Source organism: Pseudophryne corroboree, chromosome 8 (genome assembly GCF_028390025.1).
Source record: "Pseudophryne corroboree isolate aPseCor3 chromosome 8, aPseCor3.hap2, whole genome shotgun sequence".
In the NCBI taxonomy this organism is placed as follows: Eukaryota; Metazoa; Chordata; class Amphibia; order Anura; family Myobatrachidae; genus Pseudophryne; species Pseudophryne corroboree.
Genome location: NC_086451.1, coordinates 42,742,582 through 42,767,782, shown reverse-complemented (window position 1 = coordinate 42,767,782; position 25,201 = coordinate 42,742,582). Strand labels below are relative to the sequence as shown.

At 46.6% G+C, this 25,201-nt stretch overlaps 1 protein-coding gene across 2 annotated transcripts in view; it reads right to left on the bottom strand.

Annotated features, from left to right (window-relative positions):
* The window catches only part of L1CAM (L1 cell adhesion molecule), a 290,338-nt gene that overhangs the window by 47,674 nt on the left and 217,463 nt on the right, over window positions 1-25,201 (bottom strand). For both annotated transcript variants that reach the window (XM_063936291.1, XM_063936292.1), the window contains 11 exons: window positions 24,975-25,106; window positions 23,513-23,656; window positions 21,048-21,159; window positions 17,454-17,620; window positions 13,944-14,103; window positions 8,207-8,331; window positions 7,950-8,051; window positions 7,030-7,227; window positions 6,756-6,826; window positions 3,827-4,049; window positions 1,371-1,486 (listed from right to left, as the gene is read on the bottom strand). In XM_063936291.1, coding sequence (XP_063792361.1) covers window positions 1,371-1,486; window positions 3,827-4,049; window positions 6,756-6,826; window positions 7,030-7,227; window positions 7,950-8,051; window positions 8,207-8,331; window positions 13,944-14,103; window positions 17,454-17,620; window positions 21,048-21,159; window positions 23,513-23,656; window positions 24,975-25,106 — 1,550 coding nt within the window. The remainder of the gene's footprint in view (window positions 1-1,370; window positions 1,487-3,826; window positions 4,050-6,755; window positions 6,827-7,029; window positions 7,228-7,949; window positions 8,052-8,206; window positions 8,332-13,943; window positions 14,104-17,453; window positions 17,621-21,047; window positions 21,160-23,512; window positions 23,657-24,974; window positions 25,107-25,201) is intronic.

Here is a 25,201-nt window from a genome sequence, read left to right as displayed (position 1 = left end):
ACGCTGGAAATGTCCTTGAGTGGCCCAGCCAGAGCTCAGACTTGAATCCTATTGAACATCTCTGGAAAGATCTGAAAATGGCTGTGCACCGACGCTTCCCATCCAGCCTGATGGAGCTTGAGAGGTGTTGCAAAGTGGAATGGGCAAAACTCGGTTACAGCTCCAATCGTAGTCCACGTGGATCGTAAAGTAAGAAAAAGTAAAAAAAAATGCCCCCCAAAAAGTGAAAAATGCATGTCGACCTTTTTCCATGTCGGCCTAGTACATGTTGACCTAGTGGCCATGTCGATCTAGTGACCATGTTGACCAATAGTGATCAACCTAATGACCGTATCCCGAAGGTTGGGAACACAGCAGAGGAAGTGGGTTGAGATGACATATAAGTGGGCATCTACTCCATACTCATGGACAACCTTATAAAGGAGGACAATTGCCACCTTGAGGGGTCTTTATGGGTCCAAACTGCCCCGTTGTCTCTTACACAATCCCATCCTCAACCACTGTAAATAAATGTCTATGAGAAAGTAAACTATGGAGACAGAATTGAAGGTAAAACCCCCCATAAGAACTAGTTAGGTATATAGGAGCTAATTCAGGTCAGATCGCAAATCGTGATCCGGACGGAATTTTTGCGGGGGTTCCGTGGGCGCATGCGCAGAGGGCCCTAGTGCGCATGTGTCCGTATTTTCTGTGGGGGGGCCGCAGAAAATGCGGTCGCCTCTGCCTGTCAATCAGGCAGAGGCTGTCGCGGGGCGGAGGGGGGCGGTAACGCTCCGTTTTCAGGGAGGAAATGGAGCGTTGTGGGTGCGGGGCAACCCGAATGGTGGGCTGTGCGGCGCGTGAACGGGGGCATGTCGGGGGCGCGGTTGTGGCGGCTGCGTGACGTCACACGCAGCCGCCGCAACAGGTAAGATGGCGCTGGGACAACCTTAGTTTCTGCTGAAATTGCGAGGCGATCGCAATTTCTGCTTGTAGCAGGGGGGGAGGCGCCGGTCAGCATGAGGAAAGTACAGTACAGCATAAGTCATTATGAGTAATGCACAGTATATGGATTTACCAAACAAGACCTTAAATCTAAGAACAGGGTTAAAGATGGAGGTTCATGCATTAGTTTTAATACATAGCAGAAATAAATACACAGAACAAAAAATGTAAAACTTTGCACGTAGGTAAAACCGTGCTGCACTGCGGGTGGGGTTAAGTATAAAAATGAGAGGTGCGTGTCCAAACTCAATTCAAAATCGCTGTGGAAAATTAAAGCTGTCCAGCATTCATGGGCTACATGCAAAAGCAGCCAGTATTTACCCTGCATACAAATATCTTTGTACCCAACTGAGAATCAGCCCCAAATGTGAGTAGTTTCAACTGACCACAAATCCCTTTAGGCGACCATTTAATCCTTCCTTCTGCACGGGCAACCAAGCTACCTTGATTGTACTGTCATTCAGCGCCTCTAATCCAATTCCTTCAGGGATAATGGTGGGAACTGTATGGGATAGAGAGAAAAGCAATGCGTACAGGATGTCAGATTACCTGAATTTCATCTTTGAATTTAGCAGTTTCAAAGAAAATTCAAACATTTGACGAAATACATTTAATTTCAATACTTGGTGGGGAAAATCGTCATCATGGTGTTTTGTGGGCTTCAAACCTTTATTAAAGATAAACAAGCAAAATAAAATATATTCTCCATTGGTAATACAATAGCTATTTTTATTTTTCCGCAGGGATTAAAGCGGCAATGATTTGTTAAGGCAAGGCAGAGCATGTGTCGCCTTTGTAAAAATCGCTGCTTTAAGTCCCGCAGCACAAGTCTTGCAAATGTCTCACGAACTTGAATACACTAATTTAGCAGGTATTATTTAGCACACTGCTACTTTGTTTTCAAAGTATGCAAGTGTTATTTTTCCACTACCAAACTTAAGGGGCAGATGTATTAAGCCTGGAGAAGTGATAAAGTACTGATAAGTGAAAGGTGATAACGCACCAGCCAATCAGCTTCAATATGTAAATTTACAGTTAGGAGCTGACTGGCTGGTGCGTCATCACCTTGCACTTATCACTGCATTTATCACTTCTCCAGGCATAATACATCTGCCTCTAAATTATAAATCTATAAATCTATATTACAAGGTTTGTGTATAGCTGCTTTCGCTATAGTTATGTTGATATACCGTAGTTATGGGTTGGGTATGGCATTCCGGTAGTCCGGATCCCGGCAGTCATAATACAGACAACGGCATCCCAAGTGCCTAATATCCCGACAGGGGTGTTCAACTAATGTCGGCATTTTAAATGGCAAAAATAGAATGTCGACAGCCAATTTTTAAAACAGATTTGTAGGGTTAGGCTGCAGGTCACGTTAGGCTGTGATTAGGGTTTTGGCATACTCACCTATGCAATGCAAATCCACATGGTCGACAGGCCCAGTGTCAACATTAAAAAATTAAAATTCTGCAATGTTGATGTTATGTCACTGTCAACACTATGATTGTTGACATTTGACCTGTCATCCCTCCGTCCATGTTGACATTCTTAGGGGGGAATTCAAGTGTTTGAAAAGTCGGTTGGGTGTCTGTCTATTAGATAGGAAAAAACAGACTCCAAACTGACTTTTCAAACATTTGAATCTCCCCCTTAATGTCAACATTTCATACCACAACCGATGATAAGTAGGCATTTTATTTAAGAGGTTATACATCTTCAGACAAACTTATTCTGTTTGCACTTATCCTCTTCTAAAATATTTTTTTTTCTCTTTTACTTCTTTATATATTATTCAGGAAAGTCTTTATATGATATATTTTCATATTTTAATTATAACACCAACATATTAGCAATTTACAGCGTTTTTAATAGATCACTCCAGCCCCTGTTCCAGTGGAGCTTGCAGGCTACTTTCTCTACCACAGGACCATTATCGTAACAGAATAGTGCATAGGAGGAACCTAGAATAAACCAACGTGAACAAGGGAGAACATACAAACACCACACATATGCGTCTCTGGTTGCAATGGAACCCGTTGTTGTGAGCCAGTAACCATTTTGCCACTATCTAGACAGAGCTGTGCATTTTTGGGGTTCTTTGGATCTGATCTGGAGCAGATCTGATCTGGTTTGTAGCTAACTGAAACATAACCTTGCCTTGACAATGAAACCTTTTTTTCTGGACAAAAATAATTTGATGGAATATAGAAAGATTAAAAAAAATAAAAAAAAAAGTATAAATACATTTCATACATGTTCTAGAGCAGGCATGTCAAACTCATGGTCATCCAGCTGTTGTGAAACTACAAGTCCCAGCATGCTTTACCAGCTGATCAGTGGAAGGTTTCTGGCAAAGCATGCTGGGCCTTGTAGTTTCACAACAGCTGGAGGGCCACGAGTTTTACACGCCTGTTCTAGAGTATAGGTTCTCAAACTCGGTCCTCAGGACCGCAGTCAACATTTCCAGGTAACCCAGCAGGTGCACAGGTGAATTTATTACTCACTGACACATTTTAAAAGGTCCACAGGTGGAGCTAATTATTTCACTTGCGATTCTGTGAGGAGACCTGCAAAACATGCACCGTGTGGGGTCCTGAGGACTGAGTTTAAGAACCTGTGTTCTAGAGTTATACTACATATTTCCAAAATTACGGAAAGCTGCAGAAGTGTAATATACGATCTATCAAACAAGCGTCATCTATTATAGAAATGTCAGCTCAAATTCTATAGACATGAAAGTAGATGAGTGAAGTGACCACAAAATCTGGAAATGTAATGAGAGAAAAGCAGATGGCATTGACCAGTCCTTACACAAGAACTACAGACATACTGTACTTACAGTCCTCTCCAGAGTAGCCGGTGAAGGATCTAGGTTCGGAGGCCTTGCCCAAGTCATTGAAAGACTGGACTCTAATGTCATAGGGTACGAATGTCTTGGTATCTTCCACTAAGACGTGAGTTTCTCTGACTGTCTTCTCCTGCCACGCCTCGTTCTGGTTCTGTCTCCTCCACTTCACAATGTATCCAAACCCAGGTCCGTTCCAATCAATTCCTTTCATAGGCTACCAAGTAAACGCATGTAGACACTAGTATGACCCAATTTAAAAAGTGTTCATTGTATCAAGCTTTGTTTAAAATGTACACAATTAAGATTACTAGAGGGGTCATTCCGAGTTGATCGCTACGATCATCTTCCCTGACATGCGGGGGGACGCCCAGCACAGGGCTAGTCCGCCCCGCATGTCAATGCCCCCCCCCCCCCCCCGCACAAATACAAAAGCATCGCACAGCGGCGATGTTTTTGTATTTCTGGAGTAACCCCCGGCCAGCGCAGCTCCTGCAGCTGGCCGGGAGTTGATCGTTGCTGCCGCTGGTCGCAGCGGCTGCGTGTGACGTTACGCAGCCACCGCGGCCCGCCCCCCCCGAACGGTCCATCCACGCCTGCGTTGGCCAGACCACTCCCCCTAAACGGCGGCTTAATGCCGCCGTCCAGCCCCCTCCCGCCCAGTGACCGCCTCTGTCTCAGAGGTGATCGCTAGGCAACGACAACTGCCATGCGCCGGCGCATGCGCAGTTCCGACCCGATCACTGCGCTAAGTTAGGTATTATCGGACAAATGGATATTAAGTCCTTCTGCCTGGGACAGTTGCCTCAGACAATAGTAGTCAAAGAAACTTGTGAGGCAGGTATGAAGCGGTACAGTATGTGGCTTTCTCTGCGTACTGGGTCTGGGACTCAGGATAGACAGCAAAAAGGTCGACAAACCTTAGGTCGATGCCAATTGGTCGACACACCTTAGGTCGACATGGACAAAAGGTCGACATGGACAAAAGGTCGACAGGAACAAGGTCGACATGGAAAAAGGTCGACATGCGGTTTTTTTTTTTGTGTGTGTCGTTTTCTTCGTAGAGTGACCGGGAACCCCAATTAGTGCACCGCGTCCCCTCGCATGGCTCGCTTCACTCGCCATGCTTCGGGCATGGTGCCTTCGCTCCGCTACCGCTTCGCTCGGCACAGATTACCGTTCCAATCGTAGTCCACGTGGATCGCTAAGTATGAAAAGGTTCCAAAAAAGAAAAAAATCGTGAAAAACTCATGTCGACCTTTTTAGATGTCGACCTTGTTCCTGTCGACCTTTTGTCCATGTTGACCTTTTGTCCATGTCGACCTAAGGTTTGTCGACCAATTGGCGTCGACCTAAGGTTTGTCGACCTTTTTGCTGTCGATCTGGAGTCCGGATACCCTGCGTACTGTAACTATACATCTGAAATAGATAGTGGAACTTAGCGTTGTATTGTAGGTGTTATGAAATTGAAAACATCCTTCACTTAAAAAGAATAGTCTCTACAAATCTATACTGTACAGGTTGCGTCTCCCATATCCGAAATCTGAAATGATCCAAAATCCAAAAAAATTTTGAGCGCTGTGATAGTGGCACCTTTGCTTTCTGATGTTTCATTGTACACAAACTTTGTTTCAAGCACAAAATTATTACAAATATTGTAAAAAATTACCTGCAGGCTATGGGGGTCATTCCGAGTTGATCGCTAGCTGCTGTTGTTCGCATCGCAGCAATCAGGCTAAAAATCGGCATTTCTGCGCATGCGTATGCACCGCAATGCGCAGGCGCGTCGTACGGGTACAATGAGCATCGTGGGTTTGCACAGAGTATAACGAACATTCCAGTCGCACGGCCAAACGCAGGAAGATTGACATGAAGTGGGCGTTTCTGGGTGTCAACTGACCGTTTTCAGGGAGTGCTTAGAAAAACGCAGGCGTGGCAGAAAAAACGCAGGCGTGGCTGGGCGTTCGCTGGGCGGGTGTGTGACGTCAAAAGCCGTCCCTCCGTCGTTAGAATCAACGCACACGAAGAGTAACTACAGGGCTGGTCTTGTTTTGCACAAAAAGATTTTGCAGGCGCTCTGCTGCACAGGCGTTCGCACTCCTGCAAAGTAAATATACACTCCCCAGTGGGCGGCGACAATGCGTTTGCACAGCTGCTAAAAACTGCTAGCGAGCGATCAACTCGGAATGACCCCCTCTGTGTAAAAGTTGTATATAAAACATAAATGCATTTTGGGAATGCTTTCGACATGCCGGCGGTCATGTGACCAATGCCGGAATCGCAACACCACTCAGGAGAATGACGCCAGAACACCGACAGCCGATATCCCAAAGGTAAGTATCGGGGTTCGGGTTAGGGGCCTGGGGGGGGGTTAGGCATTAGGGTGGGGTTAGTGTTAGGCACTATGGGGGGGAAAGGGGTAGTTAGCCCTAGCAGACACCCTCCGAGAGTTTGCCCTAGCCACCACCCCCACAGGGTGAGCCCTAGTCGCCAACCCCCGTAGGGTTAAGGTAGGGGAGTATAAAAATACTTACCACCTCTGAGTATTGGAGAGGCCATATGACCGTCAGCATCCCAACCACCGGTATTTCATACCGAACCCGCATTTTGTGTGTAGACTTTGGTCCCATCCCCAATATATATCATTATGGTATGCAGATATTCCAAAATACGGAAAAATCCAGAAAAAAAATACTCCTGGTCCCAAGCATTTTGGATATGAGCCTCAACCTGTACTAGCATTACACAGGGCTGCCAAGAGGGGGGTGAGCGGATATGGCTTCTTGGAGGGGCCCAGAAGCAGCAGCTGTGGGGCCAGGAGTCTCCTCTATCTGTGCGGGTAGGGAGTCAAACATCCTGTAAATTAGGCCACATCCCCTAAAAGCACATACATGTTTTTCTTGGCCCTGCAGCATTCACTTACCTTCCATGATATCTTCATATTATGTGGTTCCGTGCCTTCTCCCCTGACATCAGTCGGATTCTTTGTAGGTGCTATGGTGGAAATAAAGTACAATTTAAATCATTAAAGTCAATAGGCTGTTCTACAGCAGGCAGCCTTAGGGTAATGTATAGAAATGTAGCAGCCTTAGTGTAATGTATAGAAATGCACATTTCTCAAGGTTCTTTAATAAATGACATTTATGTATCAACTACACAGCATGTTGTGCCCCATTAAAAGAATATCTCGGCTTTACCTGCTTCGGGGGTCTTAAAACGATCTGATGGCTTGCTTCCATTGCTGGGTCCGAGCTCATTCACAGCCATAACTCGAAACTGATAGTTGACGTAGGGGGAGAGAGAGAGGCGTGCGGTGTTCTCAAACCCGTCCACCTGGGTCAGTGTATGCCATACGCCAGGCTCAAATCTGTCCTCTTCAAACTCTATGATGAACTCTGGAGGAGACAGATGGGGGAGATATTACCAATTGCTGGGCTTGGAACATAACAAAATTCTAATTTCCAACCTCTGTTTATATACAGTAATAGGCGAATAAATTGATAAATTGAAATATGCGTCCTTTACATAATAAAGTAATTGATAATTCATACACCGAGCGCGATGAGTCACATGCAAAGTGGCTGTGGCCGCGGGAACCTGCTTTACTACCTAAGGCTAATCTGAGTATCCATAGGGCCAGTGGGGGGGGGGGGGGGTTGTGCGTCCTCAAATGGAAACCCACGCCGCCCACTGATTTTACACCAGCCACCACAACCATCATCATACATTAAGTTATTGCACTTAAATGCTAAGTGCAAGAGATGCATCAGAAAATAGTATGATGGGCCGATCCGGTATAAAACACCTGGCGGAGAAGCTCTGCTCGGCCGCACAGCACACGGAAAGCCATGGGCTGGCCAAGCAGCTCCGCCTCCTGGCGGTTTGCTTGGCTGCCCCGGCACTCTGAGACAGGGTCTGGCTGAGGAGCTTCACCTCCCAGCCTGACAATACACATTGGTGGAGGTGTGCTGCAAGGCCACGCCCCTGTGAGCGGTGACCGCACCCCCTTGCCGTGCGCAGGCTAGAATGCCGGGGCTGTTTCAGACACCTAGTCCGTAACCAGAGATCCATCCACTATACACAATACAAAATCTAGCTCCATGATGCATGACTGTACCGTCAACGGGACTGTTATTGTCTTCTCCTGGGGTCCAGGTGAGGGTGACACTTGTGTCTTGAGGGTCAGAAAGCTCCAAGTCATAGGGCGGTTCTGGTAGATCTGTATATCATAGATAAAGAGGTATAAATGGAAATACTTGCAAGTGAGAGAGAGAGATACATATGGGGAAAAGCATTGTCAATCACAGGTAGGCAATTTATGGTTCTCCAGCTGGTTTATTGATAAAGACAGATAAGCGGCTTCTGTATACTGACCAATCATCACTAGCTGAGCCGACTTCTGCACTGCGTCCAGCTCACTGCGGGCCACACAAGTGTAGCTGCCTTGGTCATCTTCCTGCACATTGACTATACTCAGAGAGTAATCTTCTATGAAATACCTGCAGCAGCAAAACACATTTCAGACAACTTTATTAGACAGCAGCTCAAACTTGTCTTTTAACCCGCAGTCAGGCGCAGCTGGCCTGACAGGCGCCGCAAAGCTGTTCTCGCTCCCCGCTCCACCCCAAGGGGGCGCAATGGCCTGTCCCCCTAGTCAGTTTTCCGGCCGCCTGCGCTGAGTGCAGTAGTGACGCTCCTGGCCTCTCAGGGACACAGCGCCCAAACTCCTCCCACTTTTGAAGGTTAATTTTTCCTTTTATTTCATCTATTGTTTATTTTGCTCATTTTATGAATGAAAATGACAAAGGTTGTGGATATTTTGCAGAAATATGTAGGTTTGTCCAGGGTGGCCCCTCAGGCACACTGCGCCCAAACTTATACTCATGTTCCTGTTTTCTCTTTTTTCGATTCTGATTTTCTGCTGAAATGGCCCGTAACACCTACGATTTCTCTCTTTGTACGTCCTAATGAAGGTCACTGATCACTTTAAGAGCGTAGAATTGAGTTAATTACTGTAGGTGCTAATGACGATTTTATAACAGGCGCCCGGGAGTCCCAGAGGTACGCCTGACGGAGGGTTAATCAACTGTTATATGAACTGCAGATCTGAAATAAAAGGGTAGTGAGTGCTTTCTGTCTTACTGTATGTCTGGTTTGGGGGCTTTTTAAATTTGGCTTTAGTGCTTATTCAATCCACAGATGGTCCAGGAGAAATGTTAGTTACCAAATGTATCTGGAAACCCTAACAGAGCTTCAGCAGTGTGAAAAAGTCCCCCATACGATGACATCATTGCACGGGGAAGTTTGGTTATCAGTGGTGATCCTCAGGTACTTCCTGACCCTGCACAGTATAATGGTGCAATGCACAGTGCTGGACATTCTAGGGCCCATTCCGAGTTGGGGCAAAGAAATGAAAAGCAAGTAACTTTGCAGCTTTGAACTATGTCACACTGCAGGTGGGGCAGATATAAAATGTGAACTGCAGGTGGGGCAGATATAAAATGTGCACTACAGGTGGGGCAGATATAAAATGTGCACTACAGGTGGGGCAGATATAAAATGTGCACTGCAGGTGGGGTAGATATAAAATGTGAGCTGCAGGTGGGTAGATATAAAATGTGCACTGCAGGTGGGGCAGATATAAAATGTGCACTACAGGTGGGGCAGATATAAAATGTGAGCTGCAGGTGGGCAGATATAAAATGTGCACTGCAGGTGGGGCAGATATAAAATGTGCGCTGCTGCAGGTGGGGCAGATATAAAATGTGCGCTGCAGGTGGGGCAGATATAAAATGTGCACTGCAGGTGGGGCAGATATAAAATGTTAGCTGCAGGTGGGGCAGATATAAACTGTGCACTGCAGGTGGGGCAGATATAAAATGTGCACTGCAGGTGGGGCAGATATAAAATGTGCACTGCAGATGGGGCAGATATAAGATGTGCGCTGCAGGTGGGGCAGATATAAAATGCGCTACAGGTGGGGCAGATATAAAATGTGCGCTGCAGGTGGGGTAAATATAAAATGTGCGCTGCAGGTGGGGCAGATATAAAATGTGCACTGCAGGTGGGGCAGATTTACAATGAGCTGAGATGTTTACATGTGGGAGTGGTCTATTGAAACTCAAACTAAATTGCAGTGTAAAAATAGAGCTGCCCAGTATGTGTGGGCTACATGCAAAAGCAGCCGGTATTTACTAAAGCTTCTAAAAATGAAAAGTGGTGATGTTGCCCATAGCAACCAATCAGATTTTACCATTTTCTAGGATGTAACAGAGAAATGTTAGGTTGCTATGGGCAACATCACCACTTTTGATTTTAGAAGCTTTAGTAAATTAACCTTCCAGTGTGCCTTATTTACTTCATGGGCAGCAGGATCACGGGACTGTTTCCTCGATAGAGGTGATCAGACATTCGGGATGGCGCATAACAAATCATTGCGATTTGACATCTGACGAAAGGGGGAGATGTATCAATTCTTGGTAAGAGATGAAGGGTAGGAGTTGCTAAAGCAACTAAGGGCCAGATGCATCATTGCTTGGAGAGTGATAAAATGGAGAGATAAAGTACCAGCCAATCAGCTCCTAACTGCCATTTTTCAAACCCGGCCTGTAACGTGCCTGATTGGCTGGTACTTTCTCTCCATTTTATCACTCTCCGAGCAATGATGCATCTGGCCCTAAACCTCTTCTGTCATTTATATAAGTAGCACATTCTTTGAAACTACACTTAGAAGATGATTGGATGCTTTGGACAAATACTCCACTTCCTCTCTCCCAGGTTTAGCACATCTTCCTTTAGACTCTAAAGGAAGATGTGCTAAACCTGGGAGAGAGGAAGTGGAGTAGTTGTCCAAAGCATCCAATCATCATCTAAGTGTAGTTTCAAAAAGCCACAGGTATGCCTAATACCTGCACTGTTAGTGTGCCTTGAGGACCGAGGTTGGGAATGCCTGCTCTAAAGCATACTTGCCTACCTGACCCTCTCCATGAGGGAGAAAATGCTCGGTTCCTGGACTTTCCTGGTAATGTATGATTGCCATCACCTGTGGTGAGCTAGCTAATTGATAAGAAAAGTGTTTCACCACAGGTGATGGCAATCATACATTACCAGGAAAGTCCAGGAACCGAGCATTTTCTCCCTCATGGAGAGGGTCAGGTAGGCAAGTATGCTTTAGAGCAGGCATTCCCAACCTCGGTCCTCAAGGCACACTAACAGTGCAGGTATTAGGCATAGTCATGCTACAGCACAGATGGTTAAATCAAAATAACTGAGGTACTAAATAAGTCACCTGCGGCCAAGCATGGCTATCACAAAAACCTGGACTGTTATTGTGCCTTGAGGGCCGAGGAAGGGAATCCATGCTGTAGACTGAGATAGAACTCTGGACCAATTAACCAACTAAAGAAGAGTTTCCTAAACTGGGTCCTCAAGACAACTTAAGGATCCAGGCTTTAAGGATAACCATGCTTGAGCACAGGTGACTTAATTAGTATCTCAGTCAATGGATATCCTTAAAAGCTGGACTGTTAAGGGCCCTAAACATTAACGATCCGCCGCCTAGCTGACCGATGGATACGGCCGACGGGCGACCCGGCGGCGGGGGGCAGTGACGGGGGGAGTGAAGTTACTTCACTCCCCCCGTCACCCGGCTCCATAGAAGTGTAGGCAAATATGGACGAGATCGTCCATATTGGCCTGCATGCACAGCCGACGGGAGACCAGCGATGAACGAGCGCGGGGCCGCGCATCGTTCATCGCTGGTGCCTCCACACTCAAAGATATGAACGGTATCTCGTTCATTAATGAACGAGATCGTTCATATCTTTGAGTGATATCGCCCAGTGTGATGGGCCTATTTGGGTGCCTTAAGGACAGTGGTGCAAGTGGGCGGGTACGGGTGGGTACGGCGTACCCGTAAGAATTTAGCCGTGGGTACGCCGTACCCACACCGACGGGCCGCCGCTCCTCGCACCGCCGCTGATGTGAGGGAAGGAGAGCGCAGCCTGTGCCTCTCCTTCCCCTCAGTCTCCGGCGGGTGTCATAGTTTAATTCAGCGCCGATCCGTGAGCCAATCAGAGCTCGCGGTGCGAGCTCTGATTGGCTCACGGATCGGCGCTGAATTAAACTGTGAGACACCCGCCGGAGACTGAGGGGAAGGAGAGGCACAGGCTGCGCTCTCCTTCCCTCACACAGGACGGCAGCGGCCAGCGGCAGCGGTGAGCAGGGAAGGGGGAAGGGGGGGCATGTTATACCTGGCACTGGGGGATATCTGGCACTGGGGGGGCATTTCTATCTGGCACTGGGGGATATCTGGCACTGGGGGGCATATATACCTGGCACTGGGGGATATCTGGCACTGGGGGGCATATATACCTGGCACTGGGGGATATCTGGCACAGGGGGGCATGTATACCTGGCACTGGGGGATATCTGGCACAGGGGGGCATGTATACCTGGCACTGGGGGATATCTGGCACTGGGGGGGCATTTCTATCTGGCACTGGGGGATATCTGGCACTGGGGGGGCATTTCTATCTGGCACTGGGGGATATCTGGCACTGGGGGGCATATATACCTGGCACTGGGGGATATCTGGCACTGGGGGGCATATATACCTGGCACTGGGGGATATCTGGCACAGGGGGGCATGTATACCTGGCACTGGGGGATATCTGGCACAGGGGGGCATGTATACCTGGCACTGGGGGATATCTGGCACTGGGGGGGCATTTCTATCTGGCACTGGGGGATATCTGGCACTGGGGGGGCATTTCTATCTGGCACTGGGGGATATCTGGCACTGGGGGGCATATATACCTGGCACTGGGGGATATCTGGCACTGGGGGGCATATATACCTGGCACTGGGGGATATCTGGCACAGGGGGGCATGTATACCTGGCACTGGGGGATATCTGGCACAGGGGGGCATGTATACCTGGCACTGGGTGATATCTGGCACTGGGGGGGCATTTCTATCTGGCACTGGGGGATATCTGGCACTGGGGGGGCATTTCTATCTGGCACTGGGGGATATCTGGCACTGGGGGGCATATATACCTGGCACTGGGGGATATCTGGCACTGGGGGGCATATATACCTGGCACTGGGGGATATCTGGCACAGGGGGGCATGTATACCTGGCACTGGGGGATATCTGGCACAGGGGGGCATGTATACCTGGCACTGGGGGATATCTGGCACTGGGGGGGCATGTATACCTGGCACTGGGGGCATATCTGGCACTGTAGGGGCATTTCTGTATCTGGCACGGGGGGCAATGTATATCTGACACAGTGGGAGCATTTGTGTATCTGGCACTGTGGGGCAATGTGTATCTGGCACTGTGGGGCAATGTATATCTGGCACTGTGGGGCAACGTGTATCTGACACTGCGAGGCAATGTATATCTGGCACTCTGGGGGCATTTCTGTATCTGGCACTGTGGGGCAATGTGTATCTGGCACTGTTAGTCAATGTGTATCTGGCACTGTGGGGCAATGTATATCTGGCACTGTGGGGCAACGTGTATCTGGCACTATTGGGGTCATACGTGTATCTGCCCCTCCCCCATATGTGTACCACGCCCCCATTTTCATTGGCCACGCCCCATGTGGCATTTGGCCACACCCATTTTTTTGCACGCGCGCGCCTTTGGCGCGCGCACACAGTACCCGTGAGACATTTTTTCTACTTGCACCACTGCTTAAGGACCCAGTTTGGGAACCTCTGAACTAACCTCTGTTATTGGGAACTGCTGTAGTTTGTTTAGAACAGAAAATGTGAAGCATTTGTCTAACATACAGATCTATCAGTTTTAAAACATGCATATGGTATATCAAGGTTTTTTGTTTGTTTTGCTTTCATCCTCTTTTTTTGTTTTGTTATTGTTGATTAAATATATATATATATACACACGATATATATATATATATATATATAGATATATATATAAATATATATTTTATATATATATATATATATATATATATATAATTATTTATTTTTGTAATAAATTGTGTTTGTTTTGTTTTTGTAGACCATTGCATTCTTCGGTGAGGCCCGTCATGCCCCATATCTGTGTATGTAAATAAATAAATGATTGCCCGTACTTGTCACTGTCATCATCTTCTATGATATCCACGTCGTCTTTTCTCCATTCCACCGATTTGTCCTCCATCTTGACGTCAAATAAAGGTATGCACTCAAATGTCGCCTTCCCACCCTTCCTCACTCGCTGCATTTCTGGGGGGGTGATGATCTGAGTAGCGTCTGTGAGAAGAGAGAGGCAGCGTGAATGTACGCCAGAGACGTTCCAGGCACAGTTGCAGTGGGACTTTTGTACTTGATTACCCTAATAGTATCATTTTCTCTCTCACCTCATCCTTTATTATAAGTGGAGAGAGATTAAGTGTCAACCAATCATGTTCTGTCATTTTTCTAGCACAGCCTGTAACATGACATTTAGAAGCTGATTGGATGGTACTTTATCTCTCTTCTCTCCACTTTATCTCCTCACCAGGACCTTTCCCCCTTTATATTTTAGGGTAGAAGATATGGAATATAAAAGAGTTACCTTCATCTACCTCATTGCTGCTTCAGTTTTGGGTCCTGGGTTTGGGGCTGTTAAGTGTTTATACTTTTTGGAAACACAATCAGCAAGTACTGTACAATGGGGGTAATTCTGAGTTGATCGCAGCAGGAACTTTGTTAGCAGTCGGGCAAAACCATGTGCACTGCAGGGAAGGCAGATGTAACATGTGCAGAGAGAGTTAGATTTGGGTGGGGTGTGTTCAATCTGCAATCTAATTTGCAGTGTAAAAATAAAGCAGCCAGTATTTACCCTGCACAGAAAGAAAATAGCCCACCCAAATCTAACTCTCTCTGCACATGTTATATCTGCCCCCCCTGCAGTGCACATGGTTTTGCCCAACTGCTAACAAAATTCCTGCTGCGATCAACTCAGAATTACCCCCAATATTCAGTATCACCTCCATGATATGATATCAAAGTCTACAGCGCTACCCGTTAACCTTCTCTCTGCGTCCTTGATGTCCTATACCTGGAATGTCACTGACCGATGAGCTTCTCAGTAACACCCCGCACCTGTAAACTCTAGGGCGGTCATTCCGAGTTGATCGCTCGCTAGCAACTTTTTGCAGCGTTGCGATCAGGTTAAATCTCGGCAAAACTGCGCATGCATATGTACTGCAATGCGCAGGTACGTCATACGGGTACAAAGAGGATCGGTGCTGGGTGATGGATTTAACGAAGAATCCATGCGCACAGCCGCTCGCAAGGTGACTGACAGAAAGAGGGCGTTTGTGGGTGTCAACTGACTGTTTTCTGGGAGTGTTTGGGAAAGCGCAGGCGTGTCCAAGCGTTTCCAGGGCGGGTGTCTGACGTCAATTCCGGGACCAAAAAGTCTGAAGTGATCGCAGCGGCTGAGTAAGTTCAGAGAAACTGCACAAAACTTTTTTGTGCCGTCGGCTGCAAAAGCGTTCACACACTTGCAAAGCTAAAATACACTCCCCCATAGGCGTCAACTATCTGATTGCAGCGCTGCAAAAAGTTGCTAGCGAGCGATCAACTCGGAATGACCCCCAATATACAGTGCAAGAACACGGCCATTACTCGCCAACTGCAAACCTTGTAGCTTAGGGGTTATGGATCATAGGGTCGACCAGACTTAGGTTGACAGTGTCTAGGTCGACCACAACTCGTAGACAGCAACTAGGTTGACACCTGAAATAGGTCGACACAAGCATTAGGTCGACATGACAAAAGGTCGACATGAGTTAAAAAAATGGTGTGTTTTTTTTCGAGTGACTGGGAACCCCAATTTGTGCACCGTGTCCCCTCGCACGTCTCGCTTCGCTCACCATGCTTCAGGCAAGTTGCCTCGCTCTGCTACCGCTGCGCTCGGCACAGGTTACCGCTCCCGATCGTAGTCCACGTGGATCGTAAAGTATGAAAAAGTTAAAAAAATGAAAAAATTTTGGAAAAACTCATGTCGACCTAGAACATGTCAACCTAGTAACCATGACGACCTAGAAACCATATCAACCTAATGCATGTTGACCAATTAGTGGTCGATCTAGTGGCCGGATACCATAGTTAGACTTCATTAAGCCTTGGCCTTCACTCTACACATTCAGGCCCCTGCGTCTCACGCCACATCCACCACAAACACATCCCTCATATTGTACTTTATTTATGGCACATCTAAAATGCTAAATACATACACTTATCCGTGGACAGGTTGTTTATGGACACCCTCTGCAAAGTGACTTCCATTAACCAAAACATTAAATCACGCTGGATCTCGCTGCCGGATTGATTTCCCCCCTGACTGACTTACTAATTCATTGCTTGTTTCCTCCAGGATCTAGTTTATATATTCCCCTTCTCATGCCCGCCGTGCCCGCTGCGATACGGCGACCTCTGCACTTCTAGACCTAACATTCTCCTCAGACTCCACCATTGATAGCACCATGGAAACGTGCAACAGTATCCACCATGCAATATATCCCGCCTCTTATCGGGTACATTCCGGCATTATCAACGCCGGTATATGCCTAGAAATGCACAAAGGACAGCTCTCCCGGTAAGAGTTGTCCTTTGTGATAGAAGGACTTCCGGGTTTTAGGACCCAGGAGTCCTTCTGCACATGCACAGTATGAAGGGGTGGCTGCCGGGGGTGCCAGGACTGGATCCCCCTCAGGGGGGAAATGTGAAGAGAGGCCAGTAGGCTTCTATTGGGTAACGTCATCTACAGATAGCGTTATCCACTGGGTCCAAGCTCTAGAAAGTATCGCATTCTGGAGCTTAGTACATATGGGAAATGTGGGCAAATTCTGAAAACGCATACCTCCCAACATGACCCTCTCCAGGAGGGACAGAATACTTTGCTTCTGGACTTTTCTCTTAATTTATGATTGCCATCACCTGTGCTGAAACACCTTTCTTATACATTACCTGTCCAAAACAGGTGCCGGCAATCATATATTAAGAGGAAAGTCCTGAAGCAGAGCATTGTGTCCCTCCTGGAGAGGGTCATGTTGGGAGGTATGAAAACGGCAGATTCCTTTTCGTACATCCCGCTCACTCAGTACTATTATCGTTTGTCCCGGAACCATCCACTAAGAACACAACAGGCAGAATGATAAACATCTCTTCCAGCTTGACAAGCACGCATCCTCTACACCACAGGTTCTCAAACTCGGTCCTCAGGACCCCACACAGTGCATGTTTTGCAGGTATCCCAGCAGATGCACAGGCGTATTAATTACTCACTGACACATTTTAAAAGATCCACAGATGGAGCTAATTATTTCACTTGCGATTCTGTGAGGAGACCTGGAAAACATGCACTGTGTGGGGTCCTGAGGACCGAGTTTGAGAACCTGTGCTCTACACCAATCTCTACCCTATCTACCTAACATGCCCACATTGCAAAAGCCCTACTTGGAACCTGCAAAGTTCTCAGCAACAAGGCTCTTAAGTCATCATCTCTGTTATACTGTCATAGCCGCAAGTTCTCCTTGTTAGAGTAGTGTAACTTAGGACGACAGACAGGAGCAGAACAACAAACACAACTGAAATCTTGTTTTCCAACTCACTTCTGACATCTAAATACGCGGAGATGGTCATGTTTCCCTTGCTATTGGCTGCTGTACAGTAGTACGTTCCTTCATCTTTACTGCCCACATCGGAGATTTTCATGCTGCCATTGGTGAGGATTTCAAAGCCGTCTTTACTTACCACAGAGTTCATATCGCTATCATACCTGTGAACACAGGGGCAAACAAATATACGGTAGAAAATGGCCTTCCACGTAACCCAAACACATCTCCCAACCAAAGAGTTTCCTTTTAATAAATGGGAAACTGAAAAAGTTCAATGTAATGTAGTACTAGAACTAGTACAACTGAAAAATACTTCCATTAATTATTACAACACACATCATTTTGGTGAGGCATTCATTATGCCGGCTGTCAGGATACAGAAGCTGGAATCTGGATATCCGGAATCCCAATCCTCCAGTAGAATTCCCACTCGGGTGAGGGTCCATGCCACAACTCGAGGGGCCACCGGGCATGTAGCATGGCAAGTGTAGCAAGCCCGCAAGGGGACACCCTGCTCTCACCGCCGGTATTCCACCTGTCAAGATCCCGGCATCGGTCTCCTGACCGCCAGGATCCCAAAAACCGGAATATCATACTGAATCCATAATTTTGTGCCAGTGTTGAATGAGTGGTGATCTACAGATATCAGTTCACACCCTCTGCCAGAGCCTGATTAAGACCCAATGTGGCCCTATGAAGAACACGGGTTAGGGGCCCCTATGCTCCTCTGTTTGTGAAAAGAGTCACACACAAAAAAGGCACAGAGTAATCCGTGCCCCACTGAAGTTACTGGGCACTAGGCAGTGGTCTAGGCTGCCTAATGGGCAATACGGCTATGCACTGTGCTTTTGCTTGTTGGAGGCTGCCCTGGTAATCGCTCTTTTAAAGAAAAATGTCAGCAAAAAAGAACCCATCATACCATCGGCCACTAAATGGGAAATATAAAACAGGTACAAAGAGGCCTGCATAGACTTAAGTTTCTAAACGGACAATTTGCTCTTCTCAGCTGAAACACCCAGAATTAGTGACAGATGTTCCCCATAAATATTATTTTCTCTCTGCATTCCATAGACGCCGCATGGTGGCATACAGGTATATGTACTGTATATAAAAGAAACAGAATAGAGAACGGACATTGGGCATGATTTAAAGGTGGACACTATCGCAGTCACACATATCGGTTGCACCATTGGACACACATTGGTCGCACCATTGGGCATTAGTGCAGCCCTTTCTTTTCTTTTTTTTTTAAGAAGAATTTTATTGGTCGATCCATAGTAATACACATAAACGGTGTGTTTCATAAACATAGCAAACATTTTAGTACTAAGATGTACACAACTAGGAAATAACAGTAATCAAGTGAGTAAATCTTTTTTTCTTTTTTTAAAGTGAGACAACAGAGATAGTGCGAGAAAGGAGAGAGTCCTCTAGGTCCATGGTGTGGCCAACCAACCCAGAACAGGAAGAATAGAGACCGGAAAAGGAAGAAACAAGATTGTGGGCAAAAGGGAAGGTAGAAAGAGGAAGAGGGGAGGTTCGAGTGGCGGAATCCGGGCAGCCAACATAAAAATAAGGGTGGGCAGCTTAATCAGTTACCGAATGGGGAGGGGGCATTTTGAGAAGTGAGCCAGGGTGACCAGCTTTTATCGAACGCCCTGGCAGATTGTCTAATAAGACTAGTCATATATTCCATCTTATAAACGTACCAAATGTAAGTGACAACGGATTGTAGGGACGGTGGGGAGGGCGACCTCCAGGCCTTCGCTATTTGACATGTCGTGGCAGTAGCCACATGACGTAATAACTTGTTTTGATGTGTAGTCAAAGCCGGAAGGTCCAGAGGCAGTAGAAAGTATTTAGGGTCCAGGGGGATTGGGGTGGAAAATAGGGATGACAGAAGTCGGACAACCTCCTTCCATAAAGGTATCAATTTCGGGCAGGTCCACCAGATATGCATATATGTTCCCTCAGAAGCACAGGTCCTCCAACAGGCGTCTGTAGCATCAGGGAACATTGCCTTCAATCGCGAAGGTACATAGTACCAACGGTATACCAGTTTATACACATTTTCCTTTATCCTGACACAGACAGAGCTAGAGGACGCATTACTCCAAATTTCACCCCATTCCTCCTCATCCAAAGTGACACCCAAGTCTCTCTCCCAGGCCAATTCTCTGTCATCTCTGGGGGTAGCAGAGCCCTGCAATAGCAAAGTATAGAGATCTGATATAAGGCCTTTCGTAGAAGAGCGTCGCCAACATATATTTTCTAGAGTGGTGAGAGGCCTAGAAGAGAGAGTGGTATGAACCCCGGAGTGAAAGTGTCTAAGTTGGAGGTAGCGGAAAAATTCACTAAGAGGGAGAGAGTATTTGGTGGTCATTCCGAGTTGTTCGCTCGGTAATTTTCTTCGCATCGCAGCGATTTTCCGCTATTTGCGCATGCGCAATGTTCGCACTGCGACTGCACCAAGTAAATTTGCTATGAAGATTGGTATTTTACTCACGGCATTACGAGGTTTTTTCTTCGTTCTGGAGATCGGAGTGTGATTGACAGGAAGTGGGTGTTTCTGGGCAGAAACTGTCCGTTTTATGGGAGTGTTTGAAAAAACGCTACCGTTTCTGGGAAAAACGCGGGAGTGGCTGGAGAAACGGAGGAGTGTCTGGGCGAACGCTGGGTGTGTTTGTAACGTCAAACCAGGAAAGACAAGCACTGAACTGATCGCACTGGAAGAGTAAGTCTCGAGCTATTCAGAAACTGCACAGAGAAGTCTTTTCGCAATATTGCGAATCTTTCGTTTGCAATTTTGATAAGCTAAGATTCACTCCCAGTAGGCGGCGGCTTAGCGTGTGCAAAGCTGCTAAAAGCAGCTTGCGAGCGAACAACTCGGAATGAGGGCCATTGTGTCTGAATCTGGGTAAACGCAGGAAAGGGAGTAGTAGAGGCAATGTCGTTAAGAAAGGCAACGTTTCCCTGTTTCCAGAGTGAGAAAGCAGATTTAGCCATTCCAGTAGGGAAGGCAGGGTTGTGGAACAGAGGTATGAGGGGGGATGGGTTAGGGGCCAATTGATGTTTCCTTACAACAAAATCCCAAATATATAAAGAACGGGCCACCACTGGGTGAGATGAGGTGGCACGAGGGCGGGCGGTTCTTGGAAGCCACAAAAGGGAAGAGAGCGTGGAGAGTCCCAGCTCGCCGGCTTCAATAGCTATCCACACCTTGTCCGCCCCCGGGCCACACCACTGAACTAGTGCAGCGCTTTCACGCCGTTGCAGGCCGCAACATGCATGCGTCTAGCTAGTCAACCCCGTTACCATCCGGTAACGCCCACTGAAATTGTCTCTCTCTCTCTGCGTCCAAATTTATTATGCGCCCCCGTCTGTAACCACCAGGACACATGCACAATGTGACTCACATGCAAACGCAGAATTAAAACACCAGCCGTTTGCGTCTGACATTGTTCCGCATCCGCCTCTGAATCATGCCTATTATCTCACCCACGTATAACATTCCCTCCATTCCACCTTTACATGATTTTATATCTCTGCTGTGGGATTTACATACATAGTTAGGACTGGGGTTCTTACCAATGGGTAACTGGAGCAGGAGACCCAAAAAATTTACAGTGCATGAAAATATCTGAGTCCTCCATTGCGCTGTAGTTCAGTCTGTCTTGGGTCAGAATGACTGGAGCAAACTCTGTAAGCAGCAAAAGAGAAGCAGTTTAGAGTCATATTTATAACTGGAATGTAAGTCCGACCGTGCCAGGTAGCTGGAAGGAACAGTCTGTCATCTATGCTACAAGCTCTATCAGCTCGCTGCTAACTCACGTTTAGCGGCTGTCATTTTAATATTAGCTTTCCTGGATAATCTCATCCCTTGTGAATGAGTCAATGGAGACTAGTGATGGTGAATTAAGGCTTTTGCCTCTTGGCAGTCCTCCACCTATAAGTATCTACGCCTCATGGTGTCCTGATATTCCTCTAACACTGAATGTTCCCCTAAGACCTTTAGTTAGAGCAGTCGCCCTAAAGCAGTTAGAATAAAACAGCAAATTTAGCGCCATCACTTATACCTTTGCCAGTGTAACTGTATGGGAAGCACTCTGTGGGAAAAATAAATAAATAACTATAGAGAGAGAGATAAAGTGGACTGAGATAAAATACCGACCAATCAGCTCCTAACTGCCATGTTACGGGCTGCATTTGAAAAATGACAGTTAGGAGCTGGTTGGCTGGTACTTTATCTTCGTCCACTTTGGGGTATATTCAATAACTGTCGGAAGCTGCCGTCTTGTCGGAAAGACGGCAGCTTCTGACAATTTTAGGTCGGAAGGGGTTCCGACCTATTCATTAGTGCCCCGTTTACTCCGACAAGTCGGGAAACCCGACTTGTCGGAATGCTGTCAGAATGCACGCTGATCGGCGGCTACAGCCGCCGATCAGCGACAGGTTTTAGCCCCATTTCCAACAATCTCAATCCGACTTTAAAAAAAGTCGGATTGAGATGAGGAGACTAGTGGTGCTGCGGGCGGCGGGGGAGCAGAGATCAACAGCCGGCGGCAGGAGCTGGCTGCGGGGGGACATATCTGCGGTGTCGGGGAGAGGCGTTGCAGGGAGAGAGGTGCCTGGCCGTCCTCCGGCCAGGCACCTCTCTCCCTGCAGCGCCTCCCCCCGCCGCCGCAGACATGTCCCCCCGCAGCCAGCTCCTGCCGCCGTCCGCCGATCTCTACTCCCCCCGCCGCAGACATGTCCCCTGCAGCTTGCTCCCCCTGCCGCCGTCCTGCTCGCGCCCGCCGCTGCCATCTGCACCGCTGCTGTCAGCGCATCAGCTGCCACTGACAGCAGCGGCAGCACAGGACCTGTGTACGGCCAAATCCGACAGTCGGATTTGGCCGTCCATTGAATAGGGGTTGTCGGGTCCATTCCAACAACTGCACGTCGGAATGGACCCGACTCTTATTGAATATACCCCTTTACCACTCTCTCCAAGAGGCTTAGTACATAGACCCCTAAATGACCTGGCATATTTGTACACCTCAGATTGTTGCCAGTCCTCCAAAAACTACATATGCAACTAAGGTGCGAAAAAAATGCCCAACGCTATCAGAGTCTCACAGGAGGGGCTGACTGACGTGACTGCATTAATGATGTATGAGGACACATCTGTAGGATTAGCATTTTCAGTGCAAAGAGTCACAGATTAAGCATAATGACTGAATGGCGACATCACTCCGATTGGACCAGTCTTTTGCCTTTTTACCATAGATTATGTAATTTTTCCTGAATTTTGTGGCTTACTGTAATTCGATTACAGTGTACTACAGTAGGTAATTAGGGTTAGTGTTTGGCGTGGCTAAATCACTAATTCCATTGAGATAAAGGTATATTTATTAAGCCTTGGATGGAGTTAAAGTGGACGGAGATAACGTATCAGCCAATCAGCTCCTAACTCTCTTGTCACAGGCTGGGTTTGAAAAAATGACAGTTAGGAGCTGATAGTCTGGCACTTTAGCTCTGTTCACTTTATCTCCTTCCAAAGCTTAGTAAATAGACCCCTTAAACTGGATATTTGGTGCAATTTAGGGATAGGTGTATCCTGTTGACACAGATCCAAGGTGGATTAATATTAATTTAGTTCTATATTAAAAAGTAAACTTTCTATGTAAAAATAATCAATACATTTCTATCCCATCATAGAGACTATCTAGAAATACGACGTAACTACTGTACATGTGTGAGGGCCTACAAACGCTATAAACAGGACTTATTCTGCTTTCAAATGAAAAGAATCATCTTAGAACGATGACTAAGGGAGACATTTACTAAACAGTGATAAGAACGGAGAAGTGAGCCAGAGGAGAAGTTGCCCATGGCAACCAATCAGCACTGAATAACATCTGTAATTTGCATATTATAAAATGATACAGAGCTGCTGATTGGTTGATGGGGCCACTTCTCCACTGGCTCACTTCTCCGCTCTTATCACTGCTTAGTAAATGTCCCCCTAAATCCCACAGCAAATATGAGGGGGAAAATAAACAAGGACTCACCAACGACATAGACGTAAGCGTTTTCTAGGATGTGTCCGTGCTTGTTGTGCGCTTCACACTGTACTACAGCCGTGTCACTAGTCTGCAGGTTTTGTAGAATCAAACTTCCACCTTCCATCTTCTTGTTTGGGCCAAGATCAGAGGCTGCCATACGAAGAGACAGATAGAGAAGACAACATGGCAGCATGAGAAGCCATTTTGTAGACCGTATGGTAAGAGGAGTGATGTGGGTGAAACATAACTGAAGTGGTATGAATTAGTGTTGAGGTAAGACAGGACGAGAAAGCAAAGGTAACTCTTTTGAGGAGAGTCTCTGCTGTCCTGCGGAAGAGTCATGGGGCTCCAAGGAGAATTGAAGTCACAAATAAATGACCTGTTTGTTTTCTCTTGTATGGTAATCTACTAACAAGCCTGGATTGTGTGTTCACCCTGTAGGGAAATCTGCTGTGTGACCGCACTACCTGATAGGTCCAGTAATCTGTCACAAATCCCATAATAGATGTTGTATACAGTGACCGTACACTGCCTAGTGCAGTGGTTTCCAAACTTTTTTGAATCACGGCACCCTAGAGTATCAGAATTTTTTTCACGGCACCCCTAGGCCAAAAATGTCTTATTGAGAAATTTAGAAAGAAATATTCAATTAAGTAAATTGTATTTATATGTCATTCTTAGGCTCAATTGTGTGGTGAGGGACAAGTTTTGCTTCTGTTTGTCCCCATATTTTATGACTGACAGCCACCAGCACTAGTTTTGCCTATTATATTGACCATAAATAATTTGAATTGGTCCTGGACCACCAATCCAAGGCACCCCTGCAAGTGTCCCGAGGCACCCCAGGGAGCCATGGCACACAGTTTGGGAACCACTGGCCTAGTGCATTATATACAGGTTGAGTATCCCATATCCAAATATTCCGAAATACGGAATATTCCGAAATACGGACTTTTTTGAGTGAGAGTGAAATAGTAAAACCTTTGTTTTCTGATGGCTCAATGTACACAAACTTTGTTTAATACACAAAGTTATTAATAATATTGTATTAAATGACCTTCAGTCTGTGTGTATAAGCTGTATATGAAACATAAATGAATTGTGTGCTTAGACTTAGGTCCCATCACTATGATATGTTTAATGCACAAAGTTATAAAAAATATTGGCTAAAATGACCTTCAGGCTGTGTGTATAAGGTGTATATGTAACATAAATGCATTCTGTGCTTAGACTTAGGTCCCATCACCATGATATCTCAGTATGGTATGCAATTATTCCAAAATACGGAAAAATCCAATATCCAAAATACCTCTGGTCCCAAGCATTTTGGATAAGGGAGACTCAACCTGTATCTGTAAAATCACCACTGAGCCAGGATTCCAATGCCGCTCTCATGCCCCTGTCCCCCGCACAGTTTAAGATACTGCAGAAGCGTAGGCTTGGCAACAAACAGATCTTAATTACATACCTTTCAAAGGTTCTCCATTAATCCTCCAGCTGACCTTGGGTTTGGGGTTCCCGTCAACATCACAGGTAAATTTAACGTTCTCTCCTGGACCACAAATCTCATCTTTCGGCCTGTTAACCCAGTAGGGGGCAGCTATTGAAGGAAAATGGAAAATCCGTGAAAACACTGCTTGGTAAGAGATAAGTGGTTATGCAGCCAATCTACAGTGTGTTCCGATTCCACCCCAA